We start from the raw sequence: 26,278 nt of genomic DNA on the forward strand, positions 1-26,278 counted from the left end.
AGAAAGCGCTACTGAACTTCACTAATTATTTTACCTGCTTCAGATAATAAACTAATAGTGAAATCAGGTGGTGTAGCGCATGGTTGAAGCAAATGACTGCAGACACTGCAGGCACTGACACACATGGAGTTGAGTAGCCCTGCCATAAGAACTAGACATTCAGTTAGAGTCACATACGTGCCACTGACAAGGTGCTTGCTTCAAGGCCTGCAAGATAAGTTTGAACTTTGAGTTGAATAGAAACATTCAGAATAATTTGAAATGCGGTTTTGAAACATTTGATGAAGAGAGCCAGCGACTCTCCCTTCTTCACTGATTGGGGAAGGTCACTCCACCATGGGGGATGAGGACAGAGAAGAGCTGGGTCTCTAATGAGTGGGTGCTGGGAGCTTAACGTGAACTGGCTGTAGTCCAAGTTTGGTTGGAGTGTATGGTGTGATCATTGTCTGAAGGTAGGGCAAGGCAGTACCTACCATTCACAGCTTGGTGTGCCAGCATGAGATTTTAGTTAAAAGGAGCAGCCACTGGAAGCCAGTGAAGGGCTTCAAAAGCACTGTGGAACATGTCCGTTTAGGCAAGTTGTGTAACAGGCAGCAGTGTTCTGGACCGGAACTACTAAAAAGACTTCACAACGACCAAAACAAAAATGCAACAAATTCTGAAAAGGTTCGCCATCAATTATACAGCAATTTTGCTGTTAGTTCTAGCATGCTGGTCGCATTTAGGCTCCCTTCCTGTGGCACAGAAAGCAGAGGTAATTCATATGATATGGGTTGCTTGTTAAACAAAAGTCCGTTCCACTGTGCAGTTCCACCTTAGGCTATCCTGAAAGTGATTAAGTTGCCAGTTGCTCATGGTGACTGTTGGCCACTGGAGTTTCCGAGCAATTTTCTTAACATATGTGCCGTTGTCGTATATCTATAGAAAATGAAACACAAGCCATCCCTGCGCCCCCCCCCCAACAAATCCCTGCCTGGCAGTGGGTTTGTGAAATCACTGCTTTGCCTTTGTTGGGTGAGGCAACCACTCCCAGAATGCTTTGTGTCTTGTTCAACGCAGTTTCTTGATTGTTAATATCCCTCCTCAGGGTTGATGAGTTGCTGTAATTTGACTGCTTTCCGCTTTTTTTTTTAACTGCCTGTACCAGGAATGCCTCATTATTATAATGATCAAATGAACAAATTAACAATTCAATGGTGCCAACAAAATTCTCCGTACACAAACGTAACCAGGACTGCCCCCATCCAGGTAGACCTATTCACTTCCCTCCTCTCAGTGCCTTCCGATATAGTAATAATTCTTTCTCACCTCCCAAAGGTTAAAAGACCCTTCCCCGAAGAAGACAGCTTAATTACAGCTTTCATTCATAAGAAAGAGATGAGCGAGAATACAGTTAAATGAGGTGTATCTAAAATCTCCTCAAGGAGAAAGAAACTATTATATTGATAAAGTCGACAACAAATGAAAGGCACCTTCTTTATGGCAGAAACTTACTAGAAGAGGTCATTATACAAACAGGATGCTATTAACTCCGTCACATAAATCCCCTGGACCAGATGGATTCACAAACCTTTACTCCTGTTCTTCTTCGCAACATTTGGTGAGATGGGCACAAAAAATTACATCAGTATCTTTTAGGGAATCCTACATAGCATGGCTGTATAAAAGGAAAAAGCTCTCCTCCGTATAACAGTTAGAGACTAATTGGTCTGAAAAATCTTGATGCAAAAATCTTGAGAATCAGATATTTAACCCAGACTTGCTTTGTGGAAAGTCCTTGCTGGATACAAGGATTTTTTTTAAGGTCATGAGATTATTTAAGTTTTATTTTCTACAATATATACTGTAACTCCCTCTACAGTTTATGGCCTTATGGTTTATTTCCCCATATGGAACAATACAGCTGCTACTTTTGTCCTTTTTTGCCATTTTGGATGGAACCACCATAAAAAATCATTGTTAAAACAAATCTGTCATGTGTATATTTCACTGAATTCAATAAATTACCATCAGCTGTTTGTACATTGGTTGCTGAGAAACCATTTGAATGCATTGAGTGGATATGCCTCAATATATTAGACTTATGTGGCTGTGGTCCGGATGTCATTAACTTCATTAACTTTGTGCTTCTAGGAATTTTAGCTGTTTAAAGAGAGCTGTGGAACCCTCCATCTTGGTCTTACATCATTGGGCTGAAGTTGCCCTTCTATAGAAAGTTCTCAGGCCATGGAAGACTCATTTAGATTAATAGCTGCTGTCTAAAAAGTTGTGTAGCCTCCCACTGAAACAAGGTGAAACGCACAGAGACATGGCAGCGATTACAGCCATGTACGTGCCGTTGGTGGCTCGTAAGCTTACGTCTAGTAAACTCCAGCAGTTCTGTAAAATCCTCATCCAGTGTTACTGTGGTCCTGGTACAGAGGTCTACTTTGAATGTAAATACTCATAATACAGGGTCTTTACTGGGCTTCTGTCCCTGGTGGTGGGGTGGGCTTACTTAATCAAAACTATCTCACTGTTTTCCTCACTTCACCTAGCTACAGTAAGCCTGGAAGTCGGTTTTAGTAGTGGAATGGAAAGGGGAGTGAACTAAACCACTAATCTGCAATTAAATTTAAAAAGTAGCGCATTGTGTCAACAGTCAAACTTGGCTTTGCTTGGAGGTTTTGAGCATTAAATAGCTCAAGTTTGGCCATCTGGAAAGCCTCTATAACGTATCACTTCACAACAGCTCATGGAAGACGAATAAAAAAAAAAAAGATTTTCAGTGACACAAAATGATTTTCAGAATTCTGTGAATTATACAGATTGCTTGAAAGATACTTGAAGAGCCATACATTATATTTAAACAGGCTAGTTTGGTAATAACAGTAATTATACTTGAACATGAAAGGTGAGAACGAACAGAAACTATACATATGCAAGTACGCACACACTATGTACGTATGTACGTGCGTGTGCATCCTTTGATTGCCTTCTCCGACTTGTCAGTCGTTTCCCGTTCAGCCCAATAATTGGCTCTGCTAATAGCTGCTAATACTTTCCGTATACAGGAAAAGGCCGGCATGGACAGTGTAGTATTTCTTTCCTGTATTGCACTGAAGAGAGTACTTGGCCTGTACTGGGATCACATAAAGGAGTTGGTTTTTCCAGTCATTTTATGGTTGAGCAGTTTTAAGTGGGCTCCTTCCCTGTGGGCCGGCGCACAGGTGCTGACTGTGTCAATTGTTTACAGAAGTTTTGGGAGCCGGGCGCGGTGGTCGCCGGGAAAAGGGGGCTCCGCGCGCTGCAGCCGCTCGGCCTAAATTGGATCCAGAGGTGGCAGAACGCTGGGCTCTACCGCCCCGGCCCACAGGTGCCACGGCCTGTGTCCCGGACAGGCCCGGCACGGAACGTATCCTGTAGGCTCTGCTGTTTCGTTTGACTTTGTCTCTGGGCTTTGGAAGGCCTGCATCCCAAAGACTGGAAATGTTTTGTTGTTATTTCCACAATGTCGTCATAGGCCTATATAGATTTGCAGCTGCTACTGCACAACCTGGACTTCATCTGCTGCTCTTCCTACTCCTCTATGTACTCTGCTCACTGTCACTGGCACTACTGTCTATTATTGCTCCTGCTCCACTTTGCTCATACTTCTCGTACCCTTGTTCTGTGCACTTGTTGGGTCTGGAGAAATGTGGTCGGTGGTGTTCACTGAAGGGTTTCATGTTCTTCCTTACTCCCTGGTCACGTGTCTCCCCTTCCTTTCTTACGCTATGTATCCGTGGTTACATACTGTGAGGCGTTTTCATTTCGGGGACGCTCGTGGCAAGGTGTATAGATGCAGGAAGGCAAACATTTTGCTTGGAAAAATAAGGAAAAAGCATTAAAGTTTTATATGTTTAACTCTGAGTGACTGCGTTTAACTGTACATGGGAGGAATGAATAATGCCGTTGGTCCAGTGGTTAAGAGGATTTATTGCTGTATATTTTCATATTTTATGGTTGAGAGTCCCCTGTCTGTAATATTTTAAGTTCTTTCTTACTTTGTTGAGTAATGACCTTACCATGTATGTTTTTGCTCACAAGCTTCTGTTTCTTTGCTTGGGTACTCCATTAGAAGTGACTGGGAACCTTGCTGGATCGCGCCCCCTGCTCCACTTCCTCAGGCCCTGCTCAAACTCAGTCGGGGGGCTGCGATCTTTCTCGCACACCCCGTGCAACCGAGCCTCAATTAATGGCACATAACCCACCCCACTCTCCCCACGCAAGCTCTTATTTAGTGTGGTTGGCTGATATACGGACAGCAGTGATGTTCGGCATGAATTGGACACATGCCTTCGACCGTCTGTCCTGTATTATCAGTTTGTGTCAAGGTGGATTTGTGAATTACACTGTTTTTCCCCTGCAAGTGGACAAACCCACAAACCCCCTTTTTCAGAAGATGGCGGAAATTTGGTTGAAGTTCATCAAAAACATAAAAAAAATTGTGTTGTTGTAAAATAGATCATGTTTTCGCTGTGTAGAGGATGGAACCTGTCTGTGTTGCGCACTTTTCCATCCAATTTATTCTTAAAGTGAAGTTTAGCATGCCCATTTTTCCTCCTTGCCCTCCTAATGATTGCAATTACTTGTACCGTACATTCACGAGGAACTCTTCGACGATAAAAAAAATAAAAAGTTATTGAGAACATCGGCTGCTTATTTCCTCGGTAGCATATGAGGAATGTAATGGCGTAATAAGTAATTGTGACCGTGCTTGGACCATGCTACAGGAGTTGCATCTGCCCAGGCCTGTTTTTAATCTGGCACAATGGGCCGTCTTGTCTCCGAACTGCCATTGTGTCAGGGCGAAGGAAGCCCAGCGTAATATATAACGCAGTGCAGCCATTAACGTATTAGAGGTATGGGAAAAAGCGCTCTTCTCCCGCAGTTATTCTTCGGGGGGAACTGTGCAGCCACCCCTGGGCCGCCTGCGCATACTTTTGGGCTGAACTGGACTCCACTTCTGAGGGAAGAGGAGAGCTCTTGCGAGATCCATAAATTTGCGGAAGATTTGTGGCACTGCTGGGCTGGTGCGAGGAGCAGAACTGTTTTCTTATGGATATTTAGGCTCATTTCACAGTTCATGTCCAAGGGATACACCGTGGCGAAAAATAACATGTCAGGCCCCGGGCTTATTTACGAGCGCGCGCAGACCCGGAGGGGTGAGCGGCTGAGCCCGGGCTCTCTGGGAATGCAGACTGTGAGTGGGCAGTGTCGGGGGGGAGGCCTGCGGACCTTCTCTCTATGATAACTCACCCGGGGCGACATTAGCTCAGGAGGTGAGAGCGGTTGTCTGGCAGTCGGAGGGTTGCCGGTTCGTTCCCCGCGGTCCCCCTGGGTCGTGTGTCGAAGTGTTCCTCTGGGTCTTGTTTCGAAGTGTCCCTAAACAAGACATCTAAACCGTAAGTCTTCCCATTACATTACATGACATTAATGGCATTTGGCTGACGTTTTTATCCAAAGCGGCGTAGAATTGATTAGACTAAGCGGGAAGCAATCCTCCCCTAGAGCGGTGCAGGGTTAAGGGCCTTGCTTAAGGGCCCAACGGCTGTGCGGATCTTATTGTGGCTAGACTAGGGATCGAACCACCGACCTTGCGGGTCCCTGTCATGTACCTTAACCACTATGCTACAGGCTGCCCGACAAGCTAATTGGTGCCTTGCATGGCAGCCTTTCGCTGTTGGTGTGTGAGTGTGAATGGGTGAACGAGAGGCATTAATTGTAAAGCTCTTTGGATAAAAGCACTATGTACATTAATGCAGTTCATTTACCATTTACCCCTGTCCCCCACCATCTCCAGGGTACGTCCAGAGCCTCATCAGACGGGTGGCCAACAACGTCAACATCGTGGTCAACAACCTCATCCTGAAGTACGTGGAGGACGACATCGTGCTGTCCGTCAACATCACCTCGGCCGAGTGCTTCACGGTGGACGAGTTCTGGGACCGCGCCTTCATGGACATCTCGGGTAACGCCACGCGTCGTTCTGAGGACCTTCTTTAACTGCCTCGCTCGAAGACAAAATGGCTTTGCCAGATGTTCATCATCTGTTGATTGAAAGGCTGTCGCTACATCCAGTGATCCTATAGCTCAGGAGAAAGCGTGATGGTGTTTAAAACGTGGAGCTCTGCAACATGTCATCTTTCCCAGCTTCTCATGTTTGAAGCCAAGAGATAATTGGGATTTACTGTGAGTGCTCTCTCTGTCTCTCCCTCTCTCCCTCTCTCTCTCTCTCTCTCTCTCTCTCTCAGTCACTCTCACTCTTCATTTCAAATGGCTCTCTTGTGTCCCTTTCAGCTCCTGATTTGGTACTGCGGAAGGTCATCAGTTTCGCCGATTGCACTGTCTGCCTGGATAAGAGAAACGCCAGTGGGAAGATCGAGTTCTACCAGGACCCCCTGCTCTACAAGTGCTCCTTCCGAACCCGCCTGCACTTCACTTACGATAACATCAACTCCAAGATCCCGGCTTTCATTAAAGTGAGAACCCAATATTTACCTTCTCCTATAATAAATCTCTGCCTTGGGATAGTGCCACGTGGCGCGTCTCTTCTGCATCCCAGACTGAAGGCATTACATGTGGCAGTCAGGCCATGGCAGCGTTAATGATTTAATTTTGCCCTGTCTTCTGTAATATTTTGTCACCTCAGTCACTTGATGGTTTTGTTCCCACCAACTGCTGTTTAGGAGCCAACCAATGTTCTGCTGTGATTTAGTCTCCATTGCGGTGAGAAACTGCACTGAAAGATCTTTTTATGCAGTAGTTGCTGTATGGGTTGTATGTGCACCTGTTTGCTTTTTCTCAAGTGTATGTTGCCAGGTAAAACCATGCAATCGTGGGAACTTCAAGATTCTGTAGTTTTTCCCTGGTAAACCATGCTGTAAAGCAGAGATCTGCAACTCACGGTCCTCAAGGGCCAGGGACTGCTGGTTTTCCACCCTCCCTTTACCTGAGAGTCAGGTGTTATGACAGTCTGTGTGTGAGTGTGAGTGACCACTAATTACCCGGGAGAAAAGAAAACCAGGGCTGGATTTGGATTCAAGTTGCTGATTCCTTCTGTAAAGGCTGTGCTGTTTTTGCTGAGCAGATCCAGACCATGGTGGAGAGCCTGAAGCTGTCCATCACTGACCAGCAGCTGCCGATGTTCATCCGCATCATGGAGCTGGGCATCGCCCTGTACTACGGCGAGATCGGCGGGCCCAAGGAGGGCGAGGGCGAGGAGCCAGGCGTCCACGCCAGGGAGACCGCAGTGAGCATGCCCAGTGAGTAGCCCCGCAACTCGCGTTTGACTTTGTGCCACCCAGTCACGGCCAGAACTTTTAAGAAATTTCCACCCACCAGTGTGATCTCGATTGATCTTGCCTGATGAAATTGAGCCAACTAAGAGGACCAGAAAGTGGGGTTTGCACATTTTGAAAGTACTTCACAGGTTCCAACACACCAGACAAGCTCAGTAAAGCGTAGACAAGTATTTTAATCCAATACAACTATGTATTCGACTCAGGTCTGTTAGGCGGCAGTGCAGTGTAGTTTAATGGTTAAGGAACTGGCCTTGTACCCTCAAGGCTGCAGGTTGATTCCCAGGTAAGACACTGCTGTTGTACCCTTGAGCACGGTACTTAACCAGCTTTGCTTCAGGATGTATCCAGCTGTTTTAATGGTCCTAAAAGACAAAGCTATGTGAGTAAATCTGGATAAAGGCATCTGCTAAATGCTTATACAGTAAGGAGCGCATGGTTACCATTCACCAACGGCACATTGAGCACCACTTGACTGTGGCACGCCAGCAAGCACCCCATGCCAAAGTTTTCTCCACAAACAAGCCTGGAGCCCATAACGCAACACACATCCCTATCGTCAGGCCTGGTCCACTACTGTGCCAGAACTGGAAATGAAGCCAGCCCGTTTTCATGTGAGAAAGAAGCAGGGTCCCCCGAAAAACGCCCAACACCCCCACCCCCCCACGTCTCGCTGGATAAGATTTACCTCAGCGTAAGAGGGAAATTATGAGCTCGTCCTACCGAAAGCTAAACAATCCTCCTTCCCATGCTCCGGCCCCCTCCGCAAATCCCAGAGAGAGGAAAGAAGATGGCCGCCCCGCGTCCGTCCAGGTTTGATTTACGGAGGGAGACGTGGGCAGCGCGAGACGCTCGCCCGGGGCTGCAGCGCTCGTTGGCACGGGCTCCCCTCCCCGCTCCCCGCCAGATGTAAGATTGGGTGTCCTGCTTTATGGGACCCGGAGAGTGAATTAGTGCCCTCTCACGAGGACGTACGAGCGGGGACCGGCTGTGGAACCCGAGCGCTCCAGGTCTCGTTACGCTTCAGGAGGAGGGCCGGGGGCCGGGGGCCGGGGCCGGGGGACGGGGCCGCTCACTCGGGATCGGCGCACGTCTTCCCGGCCTTTCAGGCGGCTGATTTACGCCATGTGTCGGGACCGCGGGTGATCTGAGCGCTGTTTTAGCGCGGCTCTCCCTGTGCTGTCGCGTAACGGGCTGCTACTGTAACAGAATCGCGCTTACGGTCGGCGCAGAGAGAGTTATCGGCGCAAAGAGAGTTATCGGTGCGGTCTCTATTCGCCAGGGACGTGTCGTGTTAATAGGCCGTGACTTTTAATTGCGTTCGGCTCTTTTTACAGCAGCTTTTTTCTTTCTTTCTCCAAATAGAATAGTAATTTTCCACATCCAAGGTTTTATTTGAATGGATGAAATAGAAACTGTTTTAGTGGTTTTGTTCACGCCTGTGCTTTCGTGCGGACGTGCGCGCAACCTTTTGAATCTTTGCGAGTTCCTCTTTTGGTCTCAGAAAGAGGAATTTACAGAGGTTATTTTAAGTTCATCTTTTTTGTTTTCTAAATATTTGCTCTACGGCAGTCAATACACACCTGCCATTCACCCCAATGTCCCGAGGTCAGGGCGCATCGAGCCGTCTAAATAAGAGTAGAAATGCGTCCGTCGGAAATCTGGATGACAGGCACGCTCCGGCGGACCTGTCTGTCACGGCAAGAAAAAGCTGAAGCACGAGAGTGAGGGGGAAACAAGAGAAAGTGGAGCTGGTTTAAGGAGGCTGAGGTGTCGGAGGTGCGGTAGAAGGTGTCGTTGTGTTTGCTTTGTAAGAGAGACGGCTCCTCTCTCGCCCTCCTGTGGGACTGAAGAGACTGAGGCCTGGGCCTTAATCAATGCAGCTGAAGAGGAGATGGGTTTCATAATGTGCGTTTAATACTGATTTGGAACGGGCCGGGTTCTAGTGGTGTGTGTCCATGGCAGGGATCCCAATCCCCTGTGCTGTTGGGCTGCAGGGTGTGTCGCTAAGTCGCTTTATATCCCGCTTCTTGGATCCAAGTTGTTCCCTGTTTTTTAAGGTGAAGCCAAAATCTAGCTGGATCAGACCTGGGTCAAATATTTGTTTTGAATTCAATTACATTTCTAGTTTTTACTGAGCTTGTCTGGTATTTTAGATACTATGAAATACTGTCAATAAGTGCACACTCCACCTTCTGGTCCTCTTGGTTGGCTCACATGCATTTTTTTTTACATGGCATTTAGCAGACGCTCTTATCCAAAGCGACGTACAACGAAGTGCAGGCATCAGGCAAGATCAGTCGAACACAGAAAAGTATTTGAATCCAAAACAAATATGTATATGACCCAGGTCTGGACCAGATAATAGTGACAGAAGCAGCGGTCTCAGATGGTGGCTGATAGGAGCTTTAGTCTTCTCAGGACCGTAGGACAGTGGACCGCATGTTTCCTTGCTCTGTTGAAGTCCAGGCGTGTACATGATGAGAGCTGGGCAGTGCATCACCACAAGGTCAATTAGTGCTAACTCTTTCAAATAACTGAACAATCAGTTAGACGGTTAATCAAACCAACTCAAAAATCATCTTTTATCTGATACAGTCTTTACTATTTGCCATCAGTTTATCACAGGCTGCTGTAGTGTGTACTATTTCCCCTTTGTAAAAGAGAAAAGTGCGTTTACTGTTCATAGGAAAAAAGCCATATTAGACCCTAGCAGAGGAACATTACATTAGTCCATTCAAATGTATTTTTGAAAGTTTTTTTTTTTTCCTGTACCTGTTTGAATGGATGGAAGGAATCTGTGTGCAAAAAGTGAAAAGGTATAGACAATGCTTAGCATGTGTTCATATGTGTTCCATCACGGAGCCGTGCGTACACCTCCCCTGCCCGAGAGGAAGCGGGAGAGGGTCGCTGTGAGGTGTGAGGAGAGCGGCTGAAAGAGCCCCAGCTGCACTGTCAGAGCGTGTGTGTAACCAGAGTCAACATTTGGCCCGTCTGTGTGTGTGTGTGTGTGTGAGTGTGTGAGTGTGAGTGACCTGTTTAAAAAGTTTCACTGCTTCCGCTGGTGTTTCCATATGTCCGTATGTGTGTACGTGCGTGTGTGCATGTATGTATGTGTATGTACTGCGCTGTATATGTGTGTGTGTGTGTGTATGTGTGGTTATGTTGGACTTGTGGGAGGGTTCAGAGTTACACCAGCCCAGCTCCTTATGTTAGGGAGGGTTCAGAGTCAGGTACAATGGCTTTGTAAACATGGAGAGACATCTACTGGCTCTCCTGGGCACTGCCTGCTCTGAGAGGCAACAAGTGTTGAGCAGCCAGGTGAGAAAGATAGAACAGCCAGGTGAGCAGCCAGGTGAGAGTAGAGATAGTTAGAGCAGGCAGGTGAGAGTAGAGAAAGGGAGAGCAGCCAGGTGAGAGTAGAGAAAGGGAGAGCAGGCAGGTGAGAGTAGAGAAAGGGAGAGCAGCCAGGTGAGAGTAGAGAAAGGGAGAGCAGGCAGGTGAGAGTAGAGAAAGGGAGAGCAGCCAGGTGAGAGTAGAGAAAGGGAGAGCAGCCAGGTGAGAGTAGAGAAAGGGAGAGCAGGCATGTGAGAGTAGAGAAAGGGAGAGCAGCCAGGTGAGAGTAGAGAAAGGGAGAGCAGGCAGGTGAGAGTAGAGAAAGGGAGAGCAGGCAGGTGAGAGTAGAGAAAGGGAGAGCAGCCAGGTGAGAGTAGAGAAAGGGAGAGCAGCCAGGTGAGAGTAGAGAAAGGGAGAGCAGGCAGGTGAGAGTAGAGAAAGGGAGAGCAGCCAGGTGAGAGTAGAGAAAGGGAGAGCAGCCAGGTGAGAGTAGAGAAAGGGAGAGCAGCATAACGCACGTAACTGAAGGGCTTTTACCGTGTGCCATCCTCCGCCTTCTCTTATTACACACTCATATTTGTGTGAAGGGTTGCGCAGAAATCATATGGAAATTTCACACCTGGATGGTCAAAGAGACCCTGAGACCGCTACTCCGTGCTGGGATTAACACTTCAAAGCCTCAGGCCGCTGGAGTTTTGATCGTCACATATTTTAATTCTGATTTATTTTCTGTTCCTTCACAAAACTCAGCCCTATTACTCGTCTGGGAGTGTTGGAAGTGAAAAGGGATTAAGTTGTGACCCTGACACCTCAAAGACTGTCTGGGGGGTGGGAAAGGAGTGAGGGAGGGGGGTAAAAAAGGAAAGCTGCAGCACAGGATTTCCAACTGCCAGTTTTCAGAGTGAAAGATTTAATTAAAACATGTCATAATTTGGTCTGTTAAGCCTTTGGGATTCCTCAGTGGTGACCTCACGGACAGTATTGTTTTCCCTGCCCGGAATGGAATTACACATTCTTGCGTATTGACATCAGCTTCCCCCCTCTCCCGGCACGTGGAAACAGACACGATGGGACGGAGGTTCGGGGGTCACGGGGAGACGGATTCGATCCTCGGCGACCCCGCACCCTCGGCCATTTCGTCCCGCTTTGCCGCGTGACCCTATCCCCACGGTCCCGACGAAGGCAAGGTCGGCGGCCATTTTGTCTGTCGCCGAGGAGAATTGTATGGAGCTGTCACCTTGAACTGGAGTTTCCTGCCCCAGAGGGATATGACTGCTGTCGCTGTTCCCCTCTCCACTGACTCACCAGCCCCTCTCCTTATCAACAGCTACTGAGACACTCCCATACACACGGCCTAATACACTAATGCTAAAGCATCTAACCGTTTCCCTGAGCGCCAAAACCACATGAAGGACCCCCTCCCTCACTTCTGTTATGACATGAGCCACTGAATTATCGTGTCATGTTTCAGTTCTTCCACATTGTATGATTTACTGTGAAAGAGAATCCGATTGCATTGGTTTAAGTGTGCTTGAGAATGGCAGAATAGCATTGACTCTAATTGACTGAAATTGCTGTATGTTCAGTCAGATGTTGTGTAGTTTGAGAAAAGTGACAGGCCTATGAATTGTGCCAACTTTTGCGTTCGCACCGCGGGACCATCGAAGGAGGGTCTGGAGTTGCGTGTCTGAGGTGCGTTTCTTCCACAGGTGTGGACGGCGAAGGGGAGGTCAAGGCCCTGGGGGGGCCGTACCCCAACCCGGATCTGTACGTGCCGGGCGGGGAGGAGGACGAGCAGGGCTGGGTCTCCTGGGCGTGGTCCTTCGTGCCCGCCATCGTCAGCGTGGGCGAGGAGGAGGGGGAGGAAGGCTACTACCCGGAGGGGGAGGAGGGAGGCCTCCCCCGCAGCCCCCAGCACCACACGCCCAAGGACCCCGTGGTGTCCATCGGCTTCTACTGCACCAAGGCCTCCGTCACTTTCAAGGTAACGCTGCCCGTTTTTGGGAAGGGGCACGTGTCCTTCTGCTGTTTCAAATAGGTTTGAACTGTGGAGAAGAAAGTGGACATGTTGCTGATTCCAGTTATTGAGGGAGACCAGATGGCTTTAAATTCAGTGAAAGACGATGAAATCGGATGTTGCAGTGACAACCTCAACCAAAGGTTTCCTCTAACACTGCCACGTCTCTATCTGTTTGTATTCATATTTTGATGTGCTGTTTTCAGTTATTCTTAATCAGCCTTTTTGTGCTTTGGGTAAAGGATGGGGCAAATGCTTACTCATATCCGATCTCCGCATTAAAGTTTTAAACATTATGAAACGGTATATGAGTTCATGTGTGTGGGGTCGTATTTCCACATTTACATCCGCAGGTCACGAGTCATGCCAGAAAGGAACTCGGCAGTTTTCTAATAATGTTTTAAATTGTTCTTGTAGTGTTTGAATTCTTTTAATCAATTAATTGCCTTTCCTCTGGAGTAATTGCAGGCAGCTGAGGGCTCTGGGTTTTTTAATACTCTGCGAAATTTGGCTCTGCAAAATTCGGTTTCGCCCCGCAAACCTGAGTTTGGACACGACTGTGAAATGAGAGATACAGGTATTTTATAACCTGATGGTTACCTCCTTAAATAATAAAAAAACCTGAATAAATCTGAAATAATTGGCAATTTACTGAATTGCAAACGCAGGCATGTACAGTGGATTGGAGGGGAAAAAAAGGAGAAAAAACTAGGTATTCGTTCCACATGTGGTCAAATTCACCTGTCTGTGTATCACATTACGGATAAACTTATTCAAAACCCTGCAAGTATATGATTCTTCCAAATGTATTTTAATTCAGGTGCAGTAAAGGATTTGTGGATTTTGTTGGAAAAGACACGCTGACGTTGCCGGAGTCGTGGCCCTTACAGTAGTATTGTAGTGTCGCTGTTGATATAAAGATTACCAAGAAGAGGACAGAAGGAATGTTATGGCTGTTGGCAGTGTAGCTTCAGTCTGGTGCGTCTCAGAGACTGGGCTCACTCCCGTTTAGCTGTTATTTTAGGAAAGGTTTGAGCTGTAAGTGTGGCTCATCGAGGTAAGAAGAGGCCATGTTGTCTGAGGGTGAAACGCAGTTTGTAGTGAGTGTCATATAAGGCCTATTGTCAGAGGCTCCTAGCGTACCACCGAATACCGCCTCCCTCCTGCTCTCCGGAGCCGGCCCTTGAGTGTTTGCGGCTTTCTCGCGCGTGTTTAAAACCTGCGCCGCTCGTGATTAAAGGCCGTGTGTGTAATAAGGCCCAGCTGCTTCCCTCTGCACCGGCTTCCTGTGCGAAAGGAAAATTTGACCGCTCCCACCCAACCTCGCTCCTGACCCTCGCCGTCACTTCGTATTCGGGTGACCTCTCACCCCCCCCCTCTCCTTCCTCCGTGCTGACCTCATCGATGACACCCCTGCTTGTAACTATCCTTGTCTCTCATGCTGCCTTGGACTGCTTGTTTTCATAGAATCCACCAGTACACACAAGCCCCTGAAACTGCCTGAGGCTGTAGCACTTCAGCAGTAGCTTTGTTCATTTTGCCCTGACTGACTGACGTTTGAAGAGACGCTCGAGTGCCTCTTCATGACCCTCCTTCTGTTAGAAGCTACAAAGAGTGTCTGTCGAGAGTTTCGTCACATTGAACTGCAGTCTATTTTGTTTTGTGAACCTTGTGTGAACTGATGTATGTACAGCTCACAGAGATGCAGTAGCTGTATTGTGCTGTGAAACAACCTGTGGACTGATCTCTGAACAGCTCACTGAGATGCAGACATATTGTATTGCGCTGTAAAACATCCTGTGGACTGATCTCTGAACAGCTCACAGAGATGCAGACATGTTGTATTCTACTGTAAAACAACCTGTGTACTGATCTCTGAACAGCTCACAGAGATGCAGACATGTTGTATTCTACTGTAAAACAACCTGTGTACTGATCTCTGAACAGCTCACTGAGATGCAGACATGTTGTATTCTACTGTAAAACAACCTGTGTACTGATCTCTGAACAGCTCACTGAGATGCAGACATGTTGTATTCTACTGTAAAACAACCTGTGTACTGATCTCTGAACAGCTCACTGAGATGCAGACATGTTGTATTCTACTGTAAAACAACCTGTGTACTGATCTCTGAACAGCTCACTGAGATGCAGACATGTTGTATTCTACTGTAAAACAACCTGTGGACTGATCTCTGAACAGCTCACTGAGATGCAGACATGTTGTATTGCGCTGTAAAACATCCTGTGGACTGATCTCTGAACAGCTCACAGAGATGCAGACATGTTGTATTCTACTGTAAAACAACCTGTGTACTGATCTCTGAACAGCTCACTGAGATGCAGACATGTTGTATTCTACTGTAAAACAACCTGTGTACTGATCTCTGAACAGCTCACTGAGATGCAGACATATTGTATTGCGCTGTAATACATCCTGTGTACTGATCTCTGAACAGCTCACTGAGATGCAAGCCGAAAGCAGCTACTACAGCCCCCAGAAGGTGAAGTCCAGAGAAGTGCTTTGTCTGGAGCAGGAGGGAATCACCATTGAGGTAGGAGAGACCGCCCCAGGATCCACAGTTATCACTAAAACAGACTCCCGCCATCCCCGTGGGCCGAGCAGCTATCTTAATTTATTATTCCCTTTTTATTATCTCCTTTTTTTTTTTACATTCAGAGAAATTCACTGTTGGAAAAGAGCTTTAAGTCATGCTAAGGATGTTCATAACCATCATTCCAAATCACTAATACGTCCAAGCCCCTTCCATTTCTCTCCACCCACCCCCCTGGAGTTAAAGTATTTTTATACCATGTTCTCTGGGATACTGATTACCTGCTTGGAGGACAGCTCCCAAGCGTTTGAGCAGATGTGAAGACCCAGAGCCGTTTCCAAACAGCGTCTTAATTTATGCTGCTGGAAAGGGAGCCTGCAACCGAATACGGAGCAGAGCGGCTAGGAAGGCCGGTCAGCGGCTGGGGAAGAAGAAAACCAGAGCCCATAATTACCATGCGGTGAAACGCGCTTTTATTCGATTGCTGTCTGGTTAGCTGCCTGGTAAAGCGAGCCACCTGCTACGGAGGAGGAGGAGGGCCGGGGCCTACGGTCTCACCGCACGCGGGGAGTGACGGTGCCCAGTACGGCAGGCACTGCGGTTCTCAGCAGTTAGGATGGTTTAGGAGAGGCTGTCGAATTACAGTTCTTACCAAACGCTGGGAATGTGAAGCTGGGAAGTGTCGGTTGATTTTAAAATCCTGTCATAGAATACTATGTCCATTTTAAAATGAGTGAATTAAATTTCGGTTCATTTTCAAAAATTGTCTCGGTTGAAATGGAAGTCACCTCAAAACCAAGTATTATGGGGCCGATGGTAGTAGTTTCTGGTCCACTTAATGGCATCTTCTTTTTTAGGATATATTCCTTCCCAGTGATAATACCCTTTTTCTTATATCCCATGGTATATTGTAAATAGGCTTCTGCTGCATTGGAACTAGAGATTGCTAAAAAACAGAATACTTTTTGAGAGTGACTTTAACTCATTTAGACATGTTCACTGCATGAGTAATTCAATGTAAACAAATGAAATTAAATTTGAAACAGTTGTTTGTCTTTACGCAGCGTAGCTAACCAAATTTGAAATGTTTTCGCTAGACGCTGCATCCTACTGACGAGGGTCAAATGAGAACAGCAGCTCTGTTGAGTAATGTTCAGAATAATGTCCATGAATGCCTACAGTTACTTACCAATGTGCACAAACTCAAATGCGGGCCATTTCGTTACATATCTGAATTTAACAAGTAAGATTAGGAAGTGGACACTAGAAGTTATTTAACTACTGTACATCTGTGAGCTGCCAGCGGCTGATGGCCTGCCAGTTGGTATGTGGTAAGTGCGTATTGGAAGTTTTTTCCAGCTGTAGAAAGTTCTAGGTCTTGGAGCCAGAGACCCATTGAGCCATTTGCTCTGGTTTCCTATATTCCCTTACATCTCTGCACTACTGGCCGGTAAAGCCCTGGTTCTGCGTCTCTCTCCCTCCCAGGTGCTCATGATGGGAGAGCCTTTCTTCGACTGTCAGATCGGCTTCGTCGGCTGCCGAGTGCTTTGCCTGAAGGGCATCATGGGAGTCAAGGACTTCGAGGAGAACATGAACAGAAGCGAAGAGGTACGTCGCAGTGACACGTCGTGTCAAAGTCTACTCCGTTTGGAAGGTCTATGTTTGAGTGAATTCCTAGTTGTGGCCAGCGACGTCATTGTGAAAGTACCCCCTGTCATTCTGTGCCCCCCCCACAGGATGCTGTGTTCTTCAGGTGTGGGGAGAGCCTCAGCAGCAAGGGTATGACCTACCTGACCAACTCCCTGTTCGACTACCGCAGTCCGGAGAACAACGGGGTCCGAGCAGAGTTCATCCTGGATGCCAACCTCCACAAGGTCTGCTGCCTCACCCCTCATACACCCCTCTGTCACGTACACGCCATTGTCTCATACACCCCTCTGTCATGTACACCCCTCTGTCTCATACACCCCTCTGTCTCATACACCCCTCTGTCTCATACACCCCTCTGTCTCGTACACCCCACTGTCTCATACACCCCTCTGTCATGTACACCCCTCTGTCTCATACACCCCTCTGTCACATACACCCCTCTGTCACATACACCCCTCTGTCTCATACACCCCTCTGTCTCATACACCCCTCTGTCATGTACACCCCTCTGTCTCATAGACCCCTTTGTCTCATACACCCCTCTGTCATGTACACCCCCCTGTCTCATACACCCCTCTGTCTCATACACCCCTCTGTCACATACACCCCTCTGTCTCATACACCCCTCTGTCTCATACACCCCTCTGTCTCATACACCCCTCTGTCACATACACCCCTCTGTCTCATACACCCCTCTGTCTCATACACCCCTCTGTCACATACACCCCTCTGTCTCATACACCCCTCTCTGTACATTTGCCCCCAACCTGACGCCAAAACCTGCCCTGTGTCAGTCACCCCATGTCGTTGTCATCTCCAATCCAGACCGAGTGTCAGACAGCAGCATCCAACATTACTCCTAAACAGTAGTCCAGACAAAAACGACTGCTCTCTCGTGTTTTCCAAGTTTCTCAATCTTACTCCATCGGCCTTCGTAAAGGCATTTTATTGATTAGCAATGACTTATTCTTTGGGTAAGATTAATTTGTCCAGATTGTCTCACACCACGTGCATCATAACAGTGATCTGGCTCTGTGGACTTCCTTCCTTATCAGATTGATAGCTCAAAGGGAGTCTTCTAAAGAGGTTGCTAATGGGCCCTTTAGTTAGTCATCATGGTTAGTCATTCCTTGCTGGTCTCCACCACAAGTCTCTCTCCATTGAGAGTGATGTGTCCAGTTGTTTGAGCAGGTAGCTTGCAGGTCTGTAGGTGCTCTCATGGGTAGGCTCATAGTGCCCCATCTTATCAGTCTCTTTGGGCAGTGGACCCCACCCTCAGACACCTGCTCACACACCGGGTCAGATAAGGTGTAGGGCGTAACGGTTGACATCACAGGCCTGATTGATCCGGTGCCTACAAAGGCTGACATCTTGAGGGTAAAGCCTCCTTAGACCTCTCTTTGATTTAAAAAAAATGTGTTTATCATTTATTATATAGAAAGGATAGTCTTATTGAGATTAAACATTTCTTGCTCTGGGGAGTCCTTGCTGTGGAGACTAGTGATGTGTGGTGTTCTCCACTTTGGCACTGGCTTCGAAACGTAGTGTTCCTCTCAGAACTCGCCTGCATCTGTAGAATGATTTATGTGCTGTTTCTTTGCTTCTTCCTGACCGATGCATGGTGAAATTATACGTATGCACGCTATATGTCATTTCAGACCTTTGTGAAAGACGCTCATCGTTTGAAAATCCATCGTGGAAGCTTTACATTGTACAATTCTTGCGAAAACGAGGATTCAATTTTCCTCAAAGCCCTCGAGTAATTCCACAAATGCTTGGGATACCCGTCAGGGTCTAATGTCTAACACATCACTGATTAACACCCCCTCACCCCCCCCCCCCCAAATAAAACAATAGAAGGCTTGGCAGAGTTCTATGGGCTCTTCCCCTTGTTTGATCTGTAATTGAAGTGGCATTACCTACCTGCAGAAGGGCTGAGAGGAGATAACCCTTGTTCCTTTTGGTGATAAGCTCCTTGGAGGGTGCGCAAACGCGGCCCTGCGTGTCTGCCCTCCCAGACTCAGGCCTGTCCTGGAAGCAACCCGAGTCCTGTTTGCCTTGTTTTGTTGGCAGGAGACCTACACGGAGATAGCCGGCATGCAGCGTTTCGGAGCTTTCTACATGGATTACCTTTACACAATGGAGAACAACAGCAGCAAAGGTATTGTACCCCCCAGCCCCCCTATTCCCACCCCCTTGTTTACCCTCCCTCTCAAACGGCATGGACAAAGAGCTCCTCTTGTTTCAGTGCGTAGCCACCTGGTCCTTGACCTCGCTGTCCTCTCCATTACCCCAAACTTACCTGGAGGCCAACTGTCAGGGGTACTTAGCCTGCCCCGACACATATTTGACTTTCTTTCTCCTGCCGTTTTTGATACATTTGTCTTCGTTTCTCCTTCTCCCTTTTTTTTTCTTTTTTCTTTTTTCCTCCCCTCTTCGCTGCGGCGGCTGAGAAAGTGAATACACGCATCGGGTGTCACTCTCTCCGGGCGGCAACCGTTGGCTTGGGATTTTAAGCACCGGTTCAAGAATGCTTGTTTGGCCGGGCCCTGATTACACAGCCAAAATTCCACAAATTAAAAGATCAAGAGAGTCCACCCTCCCCCCCCAGCTCTTTGTAATGACGTATTTGGCCCTCATCTTTTGGCCGCTTCTGTGTATTTAGGAATATCGGAATTCAGGTAGATGTAAGTAAATGGTTGCCTTTGACAAGTATCTGCTGCAGAGTGTCTGAATATTACTTGGGTTATACTGAATATTTTGGTTAAGTGCACATTAAAATGATTAAGATCTATTGATAAGATGACTCATGTAGCAGACATACCCATATAAAATGTATATACTTTTACTTTTAATTTATCCAGTCACATAGATTCTTCAAGTCATTACCTTCTGCAATCTTCTCAGTTGTCCATAGCATTGCTTGGAAAGCTAATAGCAGACTTTAGCACGGTACGTTTAAGTAGTAAATGATGACTGTCACCTACGATGGCCTTGCCACACCACAAGGGCTGGGCAAATATGGGTCGTTTTTGTGTCACAGCGATTTGTTTTCATAGATTTCATCCCTCCATTTGCTTATCTGGCTGATATGCGGCGTGGCTTTTTTCTAAGAAAGCTAATTTATTCTGGGCTGATTAGAAGCCATCATTGTCACTCTCCTAACGCCTGTTGATTTGTGGAGTGACGCTACCTAAACGCGCAACACAGAGGCCTCTTTCTTTCCCTGGCCCGCTCAGGAAGCGCGGACGCTGCTCAGCCCGCAGAGCCACATATCTGGCTAATGAAGGTCCTGGTTTACAGTGAGGTTTCTTCCCCCCGGCGCTCATTCTCCCTCATTACTCCCTCTGACTGGCCCATAAGTTTCTGGCCCCCTGTCACCCCTCAGATAAACATCTAAATTAAAAAAACGAAGATATTGTCAGCTTCAGCTGTCAGACTAATTTTTTGACGCTCGGATAACATGTTCGTTTTCGCCTTTTCCGGGAGCGCTGAATTCTCCTCCTTGTCATTATTAACCCTTCTTCGGCGAGACTATCCCGTGTCAACCAAACAAATTAGCTGGCCGTTGCCACAGAACTAAGATAAACTTTAGGTAAGCGCGACGTGGACTCGCGCGTTCGCGCTCGCCTCTGACCTCACGCCGGAGCAATGCTGGCCGTGAGAGAGAAACGGAGATGCTTCTAATTCTTTAAATCCCAGCTAATTTCGGTCCTTCAACCCTTCATCTCGCTGTAGCCGTGGCCATATGTTCGATATTAGCCCTAATCCATCTCGGCGAACAGCGCTGAAAACGGGAAGAGGAAGCGGACTTTTAATCTCAAAAAATCAAATAGGAATTTGAATCCTCCGTGTGCCGAAAAACGAAATTCCAGCCCGCCCATCTGAACCCTGAAATGTGTTCCGTGTAGCGGAATGTATGTAATGGGACTGAGGCGGCCGTACCCTCCCCCCGCATTTTTAATTTCTCTCGTTTTATTACTGAGAGCCACGGGTTTAAAGCGCCTTTAGTTTCGCCTGCGCTGAATGAGCGGACAGCTGGGTGAAAGAATAGACGTTTGGAATATTCATCACAGCCTTTCACAACTTCTGTTTCCACTCTGCAGTTCAGCTGCGAGCCTACAGATGTCTCTCTAGGCGACAAAGTCAAACGGCTATAAATCAAATCAACCTGTCAGGTTTCGGCGCATGAAAGCGCATACCTGTTATGAATATGACAGTTTAGTCCTTGTGCTGATGGTAAGCTGCGTTCCATGGTGATGTGATGAATTGGCGACATTCAATAAAAGACTGATGGGGCGACTTATTGAATGAGTGTTTCCTGCTGTGTGTCTGTGATTATGTGTCCTGTGATTCTGGATTTGCAGTTTGTGTCTGCTGTGGGCGTTCCTGTCTTTGCCGCTTCATACCGCTGTTCTGTGTCTGTCCTCTGAATGTCTGTGTTCCGAATGTGGGTTCTGCATTTTTATATAAATGATGTGCCAGTTATTGAATACCATATTTTTCTCATTGTACCAGTAGTTTGGACTCTCTTGTAGTCTGCAATGTTACTCTGTGAATGCTCTGTTACTCTGTGTCTGTACCCTGAGTGTCTGTACAGTTACTCTGTGTCTGTACCCTGCATGTTTGTACTGTTAGTCTGTGTCCGTACTGTTTCTGTGTGCTGTATCCTGAGTGGCTGTGCCGTTATCGAGTGTCTGTACTGTTACTCTGTGTCTCTGCCCTGAGTGTGTGTACTGTTAGTCTGTCTGTACTGTTACTATGTGTCTGTACCCTGAGCGTGTGTTCTGTTACACTGTGTCTGTACCCTGAGAGTCTGTACTGTTACTGTGTGTCTGTACCCTGAGTGTGTGTTCTGTTACACTGTGTCTGTACCCTGAGTGTCTGTACTGTTACTGTGTGTCTGTACCCTGAGCGTGTGTACCACTGTGATCCAGACTGTGTAGGCCAGCAGGACTTCTCCCCAGTGGGCAGGGAGGAAGCGCCCCTCCCGGTGCAGGAGACCTCCGTGAAGAGGCTGGTGGTGGGTCCTCTGGACGTGCGACTAAATAGCAGCGCCGTGCACCGCATCCTCAAAATGGTGGCCTGCGCCCTGGACCACGAGTACGAGCCGTACTGCAGACCCCAGTCAGGTGAGCCGGAACGTTCCGTCTGCTCCGCACCGATACACCTGCACCCGTCTCCCTACAAACCCCTCTTACTTTTCCTGTTTGTTACAGTGCAGACACTCTAATGTGCTGTGCACAAAATGCAGTGTCAATGTCATGCATCTTTTAAACGCTTCTCATACTCATTCTGTCCTGTGAAAGCCAACTCCATCCTCGGTCTGAGAGTATTGTTTTTCACCGCACTAAAGCTGCAGAAGCACGCGTTTTTTTAATTTTTGCGGCCGACATATCGCGTTATTCTCTGTGACACGTGCTTTCATGTGAACAGCTTAACCATTGAATTCTGGGGCGGCAAAAAAAACGTGAGCGAAGAAGACTCTGTCAGGGCTCAGGGAAGACCGTCTGTCGACTCCGCGTCTGCACTCCTTTCCCATCAAAGGAAAACATTTAGCTGTCTAAACCGCACGTTTGGCAATCTCACAAGACAGTGATGAACTGCAGGATTCTGGGATTAGGAAAATGTAGCCTCTCTCCGCTATTGCTGCGGACGGTAAAAATAAACGCGCATTAGCGTTGCAATTTGTCGGTTTTTTCCTGTCCGCCCACTGTTCCAGGAAGCGGTTTAGACTTTACCTCAGTGGCTTACGCAGGTACTTCAAGGTTGTTCGCTCACCACGGCTTTTGATTGGCTCCGCACTGCGATGTTTGGAACTCTGCTTTCGGCATTTGCTGGTGGAAATTAATTTTTTGGTGGGGGTGGGCAAGTCCTGAGTTTACTAAAACCGTAACATCCGTTGCTTTCAGATATTTGAGCATCTGTAATAAATACAGTAATTAGCCGGAGACTTTAAAAAGGCCGTCTGTTGTTTCAGACATTGTGTAAGGGTGCTTTCCAGCTTGGGACCAAGGTGAAGGAGTGACGCACTCGGAAATGGCCGCCATCCGGCTGGCGGTGGGGGCAGCGCGGCCCCCAGGCTGGGGGGCTGCCCGCTTGCCACAACAGTGCCGTGGTCCAGGACCGGAGACTATGATCTCCTTATTACCCCATCAGAGAGTTCCGGAAGAGCCTCTCTCCAAAGACCAGTGCCAAATTGGCATGGTCCGGCCGCCCCAAGTTTAATAAGATCTTGCCCTCTTTTGTATGTCCCGGTCCCAAATACCAAATTACTCACATACAGCGTGCTTGTTTTGAACACATACTGTATGTTTGTTTTTGTGTTGCTGAAGTTCAGTAACGGGGCAGTTCCGCTGTGTCATTGAACAAGGAAACAGCTCAGCTTTTCTGTCAGCGCTGTGGTTCGTTCTCACGCGGTGATGTTGAACCGCTCTGGTTTGCGATGCGAGGCCCTGCCAGAGGAAGCCATCACGCAGCGCGGAGTGGGGCCAATCCCGCCAGGACTTACAATGACAACGACAGAGACGACCGATATCATTAGGATTGCTTTCAGAGTGATTTTTTCCAGATGCATGAATGATAGAAACACTGACAACCAATCAAAATCACATCCCAATTTACAGGGCATCATCTTCGAAATGGCTTGGTGCCACTGTTTACAGAACGTTATCGTTCATCAGTGTGGATGCCTTACTTTTGTACCTTAATCTACGACTTTTGAATTTGTATTTGTCTTGGTACTGTAGTTCCTGAAGTTGTAGATGTCTTGGTATGGTAGGTATATAGACTTGGCTATAACTATGACCTTGATATGCACTGTTTTGTGCGTTGCTTTGGATGAAAGCTAAATGAAATTAAGTGTATAATGATGCTTGCATTGTTATCGTTATAATGATCATTTGTAGTTGTAGTTCTTGGTGTGGACAGGACTTAACGGGCTCTGAACCCTGCTCTTGTCCCCGCCGCTCAGATGTGGTGGAGGACTCTCGGCCTCCTCCCGGCCCTGAGGAGGTGGCCGCCCTGGAGGAGTTCATCCCCACGCGCCTGACCTGCCTCACGCTGCTCAAGGTCAACGTATCCGTCTCCATGGCCGAGTTCAACCTGCTGGACGCCCTGCTGCCCGCCATCATGGGACAGAAGGTGAGGCTTCGCCCGCTGGAGAACACTGCTGCTGCTGCTCCTGCATTAGCCTTGAATTACACCGGAAGCTTTGCCTTTACAGCGGAGAGCTTGCTTCCTTTACTTACAATCCCATGCTAATGGATTGTAGCAGTTACAGCCGGTTCATAGGCCAGGGACAAGAGTGTTGAAATGGCAGAATGTTCTTGAAGGTTCTATTGTCACCTGATGTAGACTGTGGTCGTTGTCCTTACCAATGATAAAATATATAAACGCACTCCAGTCGGCCAGAACATCTGTGAAATGCAACGTCCATTGACGATCTGTCGCTGGCCTGTAAACTGGCCTTTACACAGGCCGCATAGTGCCTGCTACTCAGTCTGTGTAACTGCTATCATCCACTAGCACGTACACAGAAAGGAAGCAAGCTCTGCACCGCGAACGCAACGCATCCGGTGTAATTCCAGCCTCAGAGTTCGTAAAACCACAGAGCCACGGGGCGTGTTGTTTCCCCTTCACACTAATTCACCGAACAATTAGGGAGGTTGATTACGGTTAACTCGTCTCATCCGCCTTCTTGGGTACTGGACTGGTTTGCTGATTCGATTTTAAGGTCAAACAAAAACCAGCAGACCCTGTGGCTCTCCAGGACCCAGGACTCCTGCATTCGATAACTACATTATAAGTGTCTTACAAAGCACCTTGGGCCACTCTGTTGGAAATAATACCGGGGATTAATATGGTAATAAAACCCAGAGAACGCGTTTGGCAAGCCCCACCAAGATTTTAGAAAAAGGCTTTGTTAAGGCAAGGTCATTTACTTATGCTCTGTGCAAACACCCAGAACTTTTCCCTGACTTTCGCCCAAAAAAAAGTACAACTTGGCGTACGTGTTGGATGACAGGTATGCTATCGATAATTTCTCGCAGGCCCTGGGTATGGAGTGCGCCTTCGGTCATGGAAGGTCTGCTGGTTCTCTGTCTTGCCTCAAATCACTAAAGCTTGATTACGCCATAATGCAAAAAGAATGCTGTTCTATACAACAAAGGAATACAGGAAATTATCCTGCCTTGTGCAGTTGAGAGGCTACTGTAAAGCCTACAGGCTCCCAAGCTTTGAACAAGGGACAGAGAACAGCTGTCCTGTCTAACCCATGGCAGCTTCCTCCCTTAACCCGAAAGCTACCTTCAGCTTCAGCGACTAGATAGATGCAGGAAATTGTCTCAGCAGGATGGAATTGTCAGTATTAGTGTTGTGTTACTGAACGAGTGAGTCCTCAGTGGTAGGTTCCTACAAGAGATGCGCCAATGTGGTTTTTCTTGATTTTACCCCACCCTTATCTGCCGATGCCAATGATTTAAGGAATTTTAGTGCTTTTTAGACATGCTTACTCAGATTATCAAGTGATATCATGAATGTAAGAGGTAATGTAATTGCAACACACTCCCAGTTATAAATTAAACAGTGAGGTAATTCCAGGAGGAAATGAAAGGATTTTTCTTTTGTTCTTGCCTTGTTATGTAGTATCATCCCCTTAAATGTGTCATATTGAAGTGTCTAATAGTACTTCCTCCAGGAGGACCACGTGTATAACAAACTTCCGTTTCCGATTCTCTCCCGATACCTCATCTTTAGTTCCTGCAGATGTGAGGTTGATACAGGTGGATAATGGTGCTCGGTGTAGATGGCATAGTATGTGTCCTCTTCCCTTAGACCTCCACAGCCCCGGTGAACGTGCCGGTCTTCCAGCCCATGAGGCCCCTGCCGGCCTTCTGTATCCAGGTGGACAAGGTGAACCTGGAGCACTCGGTGCCCATGTACGCCCCTGAGCTGGTCAGCACCGTCAGCAGCCTGAGCCAGCCCTCCGACAACCTGCTGCACCACTGCTACACCCACTGCTACCTCAAGGTGAGGGACGGGCCTGGTATGCCATACCATACCTCCTGTTGCTGTGCATGGCAAGATGAATATTTCAGTAGCATGTGTACTGCCCCCACATGCCCAAACCTACGTCCTCACACGCATACGCACATACACACATGCAGACGCGCATGCACACACACATAGACACACACACAATCACACAGGCACACACACTGACGTGCACACACACACTCACACTCAAACTCAAACTCAAACTCAAACTCAAACTCACACTCACTCACACTCACACTCACACTCACACGCACACGCACAAGCACAAGCACAAGCACAAGCACACGCACACGCACACCCACACACACACATAGACACACACACTCTCACACACTCACACA

General features: G+C 47.6%; 1 protein-coding gene across 3 annotated transcripts in view; it reads left to right on the top strand.

The window, feature by feature from the left end:
- Nucleotides 1-26,278, top strand: part of LOC133126743 (intermembrane lipid transfer protein VPS13B-like) — a 303,636-nt gene that overhangs the window by 30,140 nt on the left and 247,218 nt on the right. For all 3 annotated transcript variants that reach the window (XM_061239088.1, XM_061239080.1, XM_061239095.1), the window contains 11 exons: nt 5,825-5,992; nt 6,322-6,503; nt 7,112-7,286; nt 12,368-12,642; nt 15,135-15,230; nt 16,716-16,838; nt 16,967-17,104; nt 18,954-19,041; nt 21,818-22,012; nt 23,854-24,023; nt 25,716-25,910. In XM_061239088.1, coding sequence (XP_061095072.1) covers nt 5,825-5,992; nt 6,322-6,503; nt 7,112-7,286; nt 12,368-12,642; nt 15,135-15,230; nt 16,716-16,838; nt 16,967-17,104; nt 18,954-19,041; nt 21,818-22,012; nt 23,854-24,023; nt 25,716-25,910 — 1,805 coding nt within the window. The remainder of the gene's footprint in view (nt 1-5,824; nt 5,993-6,321; nt 6,504-7,111; nt 7,287-12,367; nt 12,643-15,134; nt 15,231-16,715; nt 16,839-16,966; nt 17,105-18,953; nt 19,042-21,817; nt 22,013-23,853; nt 24,024-25,715; nt 25,911-26,278) is intronic.

The sequence above is a fragment of the Conger conger genome, chromosome 1, assembly GCF_963514075.1.
Source record: "Conger conger chromosome 1, fConCon1.1, whole genome shotgun sequence".
Lineage (NCBI taxonomy): Eukaryota > Metazoa > Chordata > Actinopteri > Anguilliformes > Congridae > Conger > Conger conger.